Source organism: Schistocerca serialis, chromosome 2 (assembly GCF_023864345.2).
Source record: "Schistocerca serialis cubense isolate TAMUIC-IGC-003099 chromosome 2, iqSchSeri2.2, whole genome shotgun sequence".
In the NCBI taxonomy this organism is placed as follows: Eukaryota; Metazoa; Arthropoda; class Insecta; order Orthoptera; family Acrididae; genus Schistocerca; species Schistocerca serialis.
In genome coordinates this window covers 1,111,273,368-1,111,284,649 of record NC_064639.1, presented here as the reverse complement: position 1 = coordinate 1,111,284,649, position 11,282 = coordinate 1,111,273,368, and the positions used below count along the sequence as shown (strand labels likewise).

The 11,282-nt window shown below is 44.5% G+C and overlaps 1 protein-coding gene across 1 annotated transcript in view; it reads left to right on the top strand.

Moving 5' to 3' along the window:
* Positions 1 to 2,228: 2,228 nt before the first annotated feature.
* Positions 2,229 to 11,282, top strand: part of LOC126456650 (neuropeptide CCHamide-1 receptor-like) — a gene marked incomplete at its 3' end in the record, with an annotated part of 39,076 nt that continues 30,022 nt past the window's right edge. The window contains exon 1 of the mRNA XM_050092394.1: positions 2,229 to 2,807. Coding sequence (XP_049948351.1) covers positions 2,229 to 2,807 — 579 coding nt within the window. The remainder of the gene's footprint in view (positions 2,808 to 11,282) is intronic.

Below are 11,282 nucleotides of genomic sequence, written 5' to 3'. Positions count from 1 at the left end.
TGCACCAGGCACAATAAAATTGATAATAAAATTAAAACAGCTTCGCTACTTCCCTTGTTGCAACTGTGACTTCCAAGGTGCGTCTCCACATAGTCAAAAGTGGTGACGACCATGTGGAGATGCACCTTGGAAGTCACGGCTGCAACAAGGGAAGTAGCCAAGCTGTTTTAATTTTATTATCAATTTTATTGTGTCTGGTGCATGTTCCATATTAGCGAGTCTTAACAGATTCTTTTACTTTTTATTAGTCTGATGATGGAAGCTTGACTTCCGAAACGCGTCAGTCTTAGTGTTTTACACTACAAACAAGTGGTTGAGCCGATATATTTTTAACATTGACATTCACAACCACGACCTCTCATCCAGTATGGATAAAACCGAAGATATTACTTTTCAGCTCGCCTTCGTAATTGGTTCTACGAGGGTCACTCCAAAAGCAATGCACACTATTTTTGTAAAAAAACACATTTTTCATTCTACATGTGTGAAAGTTTTACAGCGTGTAGATACATCCTTCCCGCTTGTTTTCAAACTTAATTCAACATGTTCCCGTAGTGGCGCCGTCACAGCATGTTTTCAAGATGGCTGCTACACTTGACGTTCGTCAGAAACAACGTGCTGTCTTAGAATTCCTGTGCTGTGAAAACGAGACAGTGGGAAACACACACAAGAAGTTGAAAAAGGTGTATGGAGATGCTGCTGTCGATCACAGTACAGTTAGTCGGTGGGCAAGCAAGTTACGTGATGAAAGCGGGCACGGGAATATTGAGGATTGTCCTCGCAGCGGCAGGCCTCGAACTGCACGCACTCCAGACAATGTGCAGAGAGTTAACGAATTGGTGACTGCTGACAGACGGATCACAGTGAACGAATTGTCACGCTACTTTGGGATAGGGGAATGAAGTATTTGCAGAATACTGAAAGTGTTGGCGTTAAAAAAGGTTTGCGCCAGTTGGGTTCCCAGGATGTTGACAGTGGCTCACAAAGAAACAAGAAAAACGTATGGCTCAAAATGGTTCAAATGGCTGTGAGGACTATGCGACTTAACTTCTGAGGTCATCAGTCGCCTAGAACGTAGAACTAATTAAACCTAACTAACCTAAGGACATCACACACATCCATGCCCGAGGCAGGATTCGAACCTGCGACCGTAGCGGTCACGCGGTTCCAGACTGGAAACGGTATGCAACGAACTTTTGGAACAGTACAAGAATGGTGGAAATGAACTTCTTGGACGAATTGTGATAGGTGATGAAACATGGCTCCATCATTTTTCACAAGAGACGAAGAGGCAATCAATAGAGTGGCATCATGCAAATTCACCCAAGAAAAAAAATTCAAAAACACACCCTCTGCTGGAAAAGTTATGGCTACGGTGTTTTTCGATTCCAAAGGACTCTTGCTTGTGGACATCGTGCCAAGTGGAACCACCATAAATTCTGATGCATATGTGACGGCACTGAATAAACTTCAAGCTCGACTGAGTCGTGTTCGACCACATCGGCAAAAGCAGGATGTTTTGCTGTTGCACGACAATGCACTGCCACATGTCAGTCAAAAAAACCACGGAAGCGATCACAAAACTCAGATGCACAACACTGAAACACCCGCCTTACAGTGCTGGCCTGGCTCCATGTGACTATCATCTCTTTCCGAAACTGAAACAAATGTTCAAATGTGTGTGAAATCTTATGGGACTTTACTGCTAATGTCATCAGTCCCTCAGGTTACACACTACTTAACCTAAAATGTCCTAATGACACACACACCCATGCCCGAGGGAGGACTCGAACCTCAGCCGGAACCAGCTGCACAGTCAATGACTGCAGCGCCATAGACTGCTCGGCTAATCCCGCGCGGCCTTTGGGAAACTGAAAGACTCTCTTCGTGGAACGAGGTTTGAAGATGATGACTGCCTTGTGCAGGCTGCCAAACAGTGCCTCCAACAGGTTGGTCCAGAATTTTACCGTGCGGGTGTACAGGCGCTGGTTTCAAGATGGCGTAACGCAGTTGAGAGGGATGGAAATTATGTGGAGAAATGAAAATATTGTTCCTAAAGGATGTATCTAAACACTGTGAAACTTTCAAACATTTAGAATAAAAGATGGATTTTTTTTTTAAATATAGTGTGCATTTGTTTTGGAGTGACCCTCGTACTAGTCAGAAGATCTTCGAGCCTTGTATCGTGTTGATGTGTACTGTAAACGGGCCGTTTCGTGCTGTGCAGGATGGACGGCGTGGTGGAGGAGGAGGGCAACTTCTCGCTGCTGGGCGACGACCTGGAGCAGGTGGAGTACACGCCGTACTCGGAGCGGCCCGAGACGTACGTGGTGCCGGTGCTGTTCGCGCTGATCTTCCTGGCGGGCGTGCTGGGCAACGGCACGCTGGTCGTCATCTTCGCCCGGCACCGCACCATGCGCAACGCGCCCAACACCTACATCATCTCGCTGGCGCTCGGCGACCTGCTCGTCATCGTCACGTGCGTGCCCTTCACGTCGATCGTGTACACGCTCGAGTCGTGGCCGTGGGGCACGCTCGTGTGCAAGCTGAGCGAGTGCGCCAAGGACGTGTCGATCGGCGTGTCGGTGTTCACGCTGACGGCGCTGAGCGCCGAGCGCTACTGCGCCATCGTCAACCCGATGCGGCGGCACGCGGCCGGCCGGCTGGGCGCGCGCCTCGGTTCCCGGCTGCTCGCAGTGCTGTCGGCCGCCGCCATCTGGGCGCTGGCGCTGCTGCTGGCGCTGCCCGCCGCCCTCTACTCGCACGTGCCCGAGGTCAACCTCTCCTCCGTCAACAGGACCATACAGGTGAGCCGGCCGGCCGCGGACCATCCTATGTTTAACAGTAGCGGCGGGCTGCACGTCTCCCGAAATAAGATACTAACACCGGGAGAGTTGGACCACCGGGTGACACGGACTAGAGGCCTATACAGGGTGGTCCACTGATCCTGACCGGGCCAAATATCTCACGAACTAAGCGTCAACCTAAAAAACTACAATGAACGAAAGTTGTCTAGCTTGAAGGGGGAAACCAGATGGCGCTATGGTTGGCCCAGGTTCAGAGGGTTCAAATGGCTCTGAGCACTATGGGACTTAACTTCTGAGGTCATCAGTCCCCTAGAAATTAGAACTACTTAAACCTAACTAACCTACGGACATCACACACATCCATGCCCGAGGCAGCGTTCGAACCTGCGACGGTAGCGCTCCCGCCGTTCCAGACTGTAGCGCCTAGAACCGCTCGGCCTCTCCGGCCGGCTACCATACGTCAAACGGATATCAATTGCGTTTTTTAAATAGGACCCCCAATTTTTTATTACATATTCATGTAGTACGTAAAGAAATATGAATGTTTTAATTGGACCACTTTTTTCGCTGTGTGATAGATGTTGCTTTAATAGTCACAAACATATGGCTCACAATTTTAGACGAACAGTTGCTAACAGGTAGGTTTCTTAAATTAAAATACAGAACGTAGGTACGTTTGAACATTTTATTTCGGTTGTTCCAATGTGACACATGTACCTTTGTGAACTTATCATTTCTGAGAACTCATGCTGTTACAGCTGATTACCGGTAAATACCCATTAATGCAATAAATGCTCAAAATGATGTCCGTCAACCTCAATGCATTTGCCAATACGTGTAACGACATTTCTCTCAACAGCGAGTAGTTCGCCTTCCGTAATGTTCGCACATGCATTGACAATGCGCCGACGCATGTTGTCAGGCGTTGTCGGTGGATCACCATAACAAATATCCTTCAACTTCCCCCACAGAAAGAAATCCGGGGACGTCCGCTCCGGTGAAGGTGCAGACCATGGTGTGGTGCTTCGACGACAAATCCACCTGTCATGAAATATGCTATTCAATACCGCTTCAACCGCACGCAAGCTATGTGCCGGACATCCATCATGTTGGAAGTACATCGCCATTCTGTCATGCAGTGACACATCTTGTAGTGACATTGGTATAACATTACGTAGGAAATCAGTATACATTGCACCATTTAGATTGCCAACGATAAAATGGGGGCCAATTATCGTTCCTCCCATAATGCCGCAGCGAAGGTCACTGATGTTCCACTTGTCGCAGCCATCGTGGATTTTCCGTTGCCCAATAATGCATATTAAGCCGGATTACGTTACCTCTGTGGGTGAATGACGCTTCGTCGCTAAACAGAACGTGTGCAAAAAATATGTCATCGTCCCGTAATTTCTCTTGTGCCCAGTGGCAGAATTGTACACGACGTTCAAAGCTGTCGTCATGCAATTCCTGGTGCTTAGCAATATGGCATGGGTGCAATCGATCTTGATATAGCATTCTCCCCACCGACGTTTTTGAGATTCCCGATTCTCGAGCAATTTGTCTACTACTGATGTGCGGTTTAGCCGCGACAGCAGCTAAAACATCTACTTGGGCATCATCATTTGTTGCAGGTCGTGCATGACGTTTCACACGTGGCTGAACACTTCCTGTATCCTTAAATAGCGTAACTACCCGGCGAACGGTCCGGACACTTGGATGATGTCGTCCAGGATACCGATCAGCATACATAGCACACGCCCGTTGGGCATTTTGATCACAATAGCCATATATCAACACGATATCGACGTTTTCTGCAATTGGTAAGCGGTCCATTTTAACGCGGGTAATGTATCACGAAGCAAATACCGTCCGCACTGGCGGAATGTTACGCGATACCACTTATTTATACGTTTGTGAGTATTACAGCGCCATCTATCACAAAGCGAAAAAAGTGGTCCAACTAAAACATTCATATTTCTGTACGTACTTCACGAATATGTAATAAAATGGGGGTTCCTATTTTAAAAAAACGCAGTTTATAGCCGTTTGACCTATGGCAGCGCCATGTAGCGAGCCAACCATAGCGTCATCTGGTTTCCCCCTTCAAACTAGATGAGTTTCGTTCTTTGTAGTTTTCTCGTTTGATGCTTATTTCGTGAGATATCTGGCCCGGTCACTATCAATGGACCACCCTGTATCACAAATGCGACGCTGGAGAGCAGCCACCGCTAATTGTGAGGAAGCTCTTTAGTGAAAAAAGTGCGAAAGTGTTGCTGTTATTTTCGTGTTAGTTCTGGAGAAAAATGAAATTCCTGTTCCGGTAGGCCTAAAAATTTTATCGTACAGCTACATAATTTTAGTTTTTAGGCATGTTTTGCACTATATTCATGTAGTTTTCTTTTTACTGAGAGCTTGACAAACGTGTAGCCATGAAACTAACCTAAAATGGCCTTCGATTTCGCTATGTGCAGATAGAAGTCGTGGTGGTCCATCTCTCCCAGACAATAGGCATAGATACACCAGTGTTATTTTCGGAGAAATTGACCACTTGTTTTACTGTGTGAGAAGTGGAGTGTAATTAAATTTTCTTTCGAAGCATGTGAATAATCCCAGAGCAGATGATCGCAGACTCAGGCTATGCTAATTTGTAGGAAGATATGTCCGTGCCAAGAAACGGAAGAGCAGAATCTCACACAGACCAGCAAACCAAAGCTCATCAAAAGGTCCTGTGACGCCGAGCACATCATAAGAGCAGAGCTACCTGTACAAGACAAACTCCTACACTGACACCACTTCGGACTACACTCCTGCTAAAACTGAAACTTCCACGAGAAAATGTCTACTCCTAAGCCAACACAGACAAGACTTTTGCAAGAAATAGCAACTGTTTCTTCTATTGACAGAACAATGAATCTCAAGAGAAAGGCAACAACTCTATCCAAATGACTAAAGTTTGCAGAAAATATTCAAACTGTAAAGAAAAAGAGAGAAATGAAAATAAAGGGGGGAAAACGCCAAAAAGATCACCAAAAGAAAATGTTGGTGAAGAAACAGTGTAAAGAAGCTAAAAAGGAAAAATAATCTAACCAGCTCACCATGTTCATCAGATACAGCAATTGTAGCGAATTATGAAAATAACTTTGAATAGGATCAGGATGAATATGTTGAGTGGTCTCAAACCAATTAGGAAATTAATAAAATTGACGATTGGAATCAGTGTGTTTGTCGTTCACGATTGCCAAATGAATTTTGTTCAACATTTGGTAAAAAGTGCAATTCCTGTGATGAGAGAAAGATAGGATACTGCTTCAAGAAAACAACAACTCATCAGAAAAGCCAACGTTCAATCAAGATTTACAATAAACTGATAAATTTGCTTTGGACTAATATATTTAATCCTATAGTTCTGTATTCATTACAAAATATTTCAAATAAAAACATGTAATTTTAATTGTCTCTTTTCTCATACATAGCCGTTCTTTATGGTCAATCTCTCCCAGTACTGTGCTCCATCTCACTCATACCCCTGTCGACCACTCATGTACATTTTCATGATATCTCTTGTATTTTGAGTGACAATGCCTCAGTAATGTATTGTACTTAAGCTTGTATGATACTGCACAAGAACATGCTGCCAGATGAGGACAAAAGTTGAAAAAAACAAATTTTATTTTGAAGAAGAAAAGTGGTACAATTCTCACAGACTTGCCCTACTTAGTACGACACAGCAGTGCCTTCATTATTAACAAGTACGATGCAATGTTCCTTCGGACATCCGTGCATGTCTGAAGGAACATTCCATCTACTTCTCAACAACAGAGGCGCTGCTACTTCGTATTTATTCGCCAACAGCGGGCCCTCGACTCTCAATAAGTTTGTCCTTCCTGAACGGGAATGTACGTATTGTAGAAGCCCAGGTTGTGACACAAGGGCGATGACATGGTCACGATTCATGCATGGATAGCCGAAGAGGTCAAGGCGCCTTCTCGTGTGAAGGGGAAATTCGGATTCGAGTCCTGGTCCAACACAAATCTTCATTGTCATCTTTCCGACATACAGCTGACGATGGTTCACCAAGATACTTGGTTTCAGTTTTGGTTTCAAAATCTGGTAGACTGAACAGATTAAACTGCAGTTTCATTTGTTGAATGTATTACACATGTACGAGGGGCAGTCAAATGAAAACCGAACGTATACTATAATAGGACCATGCAATGGATCCACTTAGAGTAATCACCACATGCGTTAAGACATTTATTTCGCTGGCTGATGAGATGGCCAGTTTCCGTTTTGTAGAACGCGGTCGCCACTAACAGATTCGCAGCAGCAGCCACTATTGCACTTTTTCATCTGATTGAAAGCAACGTCAATGCATGTCTTTCTTCAGGTCGCCAAATATGTGAAAATCACACAGTGAAAGATCCGCGCTGTACGGAGGATATTGTAGTGTTTCCCAACCAAATCACTGAAGTGCAGCCTTTGTACGATTGGCAGTTTTTTTTTTAATTTACTCGTCAAATTTCGTAGGAACAAATTGAGCAGCAAATCTCCAAGGTCATGGAACGTGTCAGTACATGCAATACAACATAACCGTAATATCAGATAAAAATAAATGTTCGTGAACCTTAAAAAAGTCAGTCCATAAGTCTAAGTAAACGCTATCAGCAATACAATAAAACTCAGCTTAATTTTTCAAGGAACTTCTCGACAGAATAGGAGTGGCCGATGAGGAAACTCTTCAGTTTCGATTTGAAAGCGCATGAATTACTGCTAAGATTTTTGAATTCGAATGGCAGCTTATTGAAAATGGATGCAGCAGTATACTGCACACCTTTTTGCACGAGAGTTAAGGAAGTCCAGTACAAATGGAGGTTTGATTTCTGCCGAGTATTAACCGAGTGAAAGTTGCTTATTTTTTGGAATAAACTAATATTGGTAACAAGAAACGACAATAAGGAATAAACGTATTGGGAGGCCAATGTCGAAATACCCAGACTCGTGAACAGAGGTCGACAAGAGGTTCACGAACTAACACCACTTATTGCCCGAACCTCCCGTTTCTGGGCCAAAAATATCCTTTTAGAATGGGAAGAGTTACCCCAAAATATAATACCATACGACAATAGCGAATGAAAATAAGCAAAGTAGACTAATTTTCTTGTCGAACGATCACTCACTTCTGATACCGTTCGAATAGCAAAAATAGCAGTATTAAGTCTTTGAACAAGATCCTGAACGTGGGCTTTCCACGACAGCTTAATATCTATCTGAACACCTAGAAATTTGAACAGTTCAGTTTCACTAATCATATACCCGTTCTGTGGAATTAAAATGTCAGGTTTTGTTGAATTGTGTTTTAGAAACTGTAAAAACTGTGACTTACTGTGATTTTGCGTTAGTTTATTTTCTACAAGCCGTGAATCGAGGTCATATACTGCACTATTTGAAACCGAAATGTGGAAGCAGGCATCATAGTGCAATAGGATGATTCCGTTTGACAACATTCTCACAGTCCAAGAGCAAATAGCAAAGCCAACAGTGAAGGCACCCTACATCTCCCCCGCTAAATGAATCCAGTGCTTTTTCAATAAGTTCCAGTAAGGTCTTGATAGCTTTCTTCGATTGCTGGAGCCATCTTCTCGTCGATGTCATCGAATGTGGAACGCCCAGGAAAGCTGTCGAGCGGATTCATCTTGGTGCACGATAATGCCCGCCTCCGTACTGCCTACTGGGCGAAGGCTACGCTTCAGAGATTTGATTGGGATACACTGCAACATACTCCTTACAGCTCGCATCTTTCACCGTGTGACTTTTACATCTTGGGCGACCTGGAGAAAGACATGTGTGGGCGTCAAATCCACTCAGACGAGGAAGTGCAGGAGTGGATACAGTTGTGGATTCGTCAGCAGCTGACCGCCTCAGACGAAACAGGAATTGATAGTCTTGTCACTCAGTGGGATAAATGTCTTACTGTGAGCGGTGATTGCTTTCGAATGGAACCATTCCATGCTCCCGTTGTGGCAGGTGATTCGTTTTCACTCCATATTTGTTGTATGATCATGAGTTATGTGGACGTTACCAAAGTATGAAAATGAGCGGTTACATTCGAAACTAGTTACCAGTATAAATCACATAAGTTGTGAGAAAAATTTAAGTAAAGAACTATCATTCTATTCTTTTGTCGCTCCACGCTGTACGAACATCAGACACCCTGGATATTACACAGTACCCTACCCTGGCACCATCCCATCATTCCAAACTCCTTGCAGGTGGCTGAAGTTAATATTTGGTTGTAGACGTGAAGGGGTTAAATTACGCCTAGCGAACTTCAATAACTCGTGGTTCAGAAAGCGCCTGTACACGCATTTTGTGTCACTGAACAGATATTATTTCACAGGTTGCATTAAAAAGCAGATTCAGATACCAGTAAAATACACTACTGGCCATTAAAATTGCTACACCACGAAGATGACGCAATACAGACGCGAAATTTAACCGATAGGAAGACGATACTGTGATATACAAATGATTAGCTTTTCAGAGCGTTCACACAAGGTTGGCGCCGGTGGTGACATCTACGGCGTGCTGATATGAGGAAAGTTTCCAATCGATTTCCCATACACAAACAGCAGTTGACCGGCGTTGCCGGGTGAAACTTTGTTGTGATGCCTCGTGTAAGGAGGAAAAATGCGTACCAGCACGTTTCTGACTTTGACAAAGGTCGGATTGTAGCCTATGGCGATTGCGGTTTATCGTATCGCAACATTGCTGCTCGCGTTGGTCGAGATCCAATGACTGTTAGCAGAATATGGAATCTGTGGGTTCAGGACGGTAATAGTGAACGTCGGGCTGGATCCCAACGGCCTCGTATCACTATCAGTCGAGATGATAGGCATCTTATCCGCATGGCTGTAACGGATCGTGTAGCCACGTCTCGATCCCTGAATCAACAGATGGGGATGTTTGCAAGACAACAACCATCTACACAAACAGTTCGGCCACGTTTGCAGCAGCATGGACTAACAGCTCAGAGACCATGGCTGCGGTCACCCTTGATGCTGCATCACAGACAGGAGCGCCTGCGATGGTGTACTCGACGACGAACCTGGGTGCACGAATGGCAAAACGTCATTTTCTCGGATGAATCCAGGTTCTGTTTACAGCATCATGACGGTCGCATCCGTGTTTGGCGACATCGCGGTGAGCGCACATTGCAAGCGTGTATTCGACATCGCCATACTGGCGTATCACCCGGCGTGATGGTATGAGGTGCCATTGGTTACACGTCTCGGTCACCTCTTGTTCGCACTGACGGCACTTTGAACAGTGTACGTTACATTTCAGATGTGTTACGACCCGTGGCTCTACCCTTAATTCGATCCCTGCGAAACACTACATTTCAGCAGGATAATGCACGACCGCATGTTGCAGGTCCTGTACGGGCCTTTCTGGATACAGAAAATGTTCGACTGCTGCCCTGGCCAGCACATTTTCCAGATCTCTCACCAATTGAAAACGTCTGGTCAATGGTGGCCGAGCAACTGGCTCGTCACAATACGCCGGTCACTACTGTTGATGAACTGTGGTATGGTGTTGAAGCTGCATGGGCAGCTGTAACTGTACACGCCATCCAAGCTCTGTCTGACTCAATGCCCAGGCGTATCAAGGCCGTTATTACGGCCAGAGGTAGTTGTTCTGGGTACTAATTTCTCAGGATCTTGCACCCAAATTGCGTGAAAATTTAATCACGTGTCAACTCTAGTATAATATATTTGTCCAATGAATACCCGTTTATCATCTGCTTTTTTCTTGGTGTAGCAATTTTAATGGCCAGTAGTGTATGAACTGATTAATTACTTTACATATTACTTCGAGTAGTTGTTAGAGTAAAGGACAAGGACAGCGTTCTGCTCATGGGTGATTTTAATGCCAGGATTAGAAATCGAACAGAAGGTATGAAAAGGTTATGGGTAAATTTGGAGAGGATATGGAGGCCAACGGGAACGATAAACAACTCTTGGATTTCTGTGCCAGTATGGGCTTAGTAATCACAAATTCCTTTTTTAAACATAAGAACATTCACCAGTATACTTGGGACGGCAGGGGAACCAGATCTGTCATTGTCTATATAATAACAAATCAGGAATTCCGGAAGGCTGTGAGGGACACACGTGTGTTCAGGGGATTATTTGATGACACTGATCACTATTTAATCTGCAGTGAAATTGGTATTGTGAGGAGGATAAGAGTGGAGAAACTTCATGATAAGGAAATCAGGCACAAGTACATAACAGCGATCTCAGGAAGGTACCAGTTAGTTGAATGTAGTCAATTACAGTCATTGGAAAAGGAATGGACAAGGTACAGGGACACAGTACTAGAAGTGCCTAAAGAATGTCTTGGAACAATAGTGTGTAAAGGTAGGATGAAGCAAACAGCTGTAAAAGAAAAAAGAAGGCGTATCAAAAATGGCTA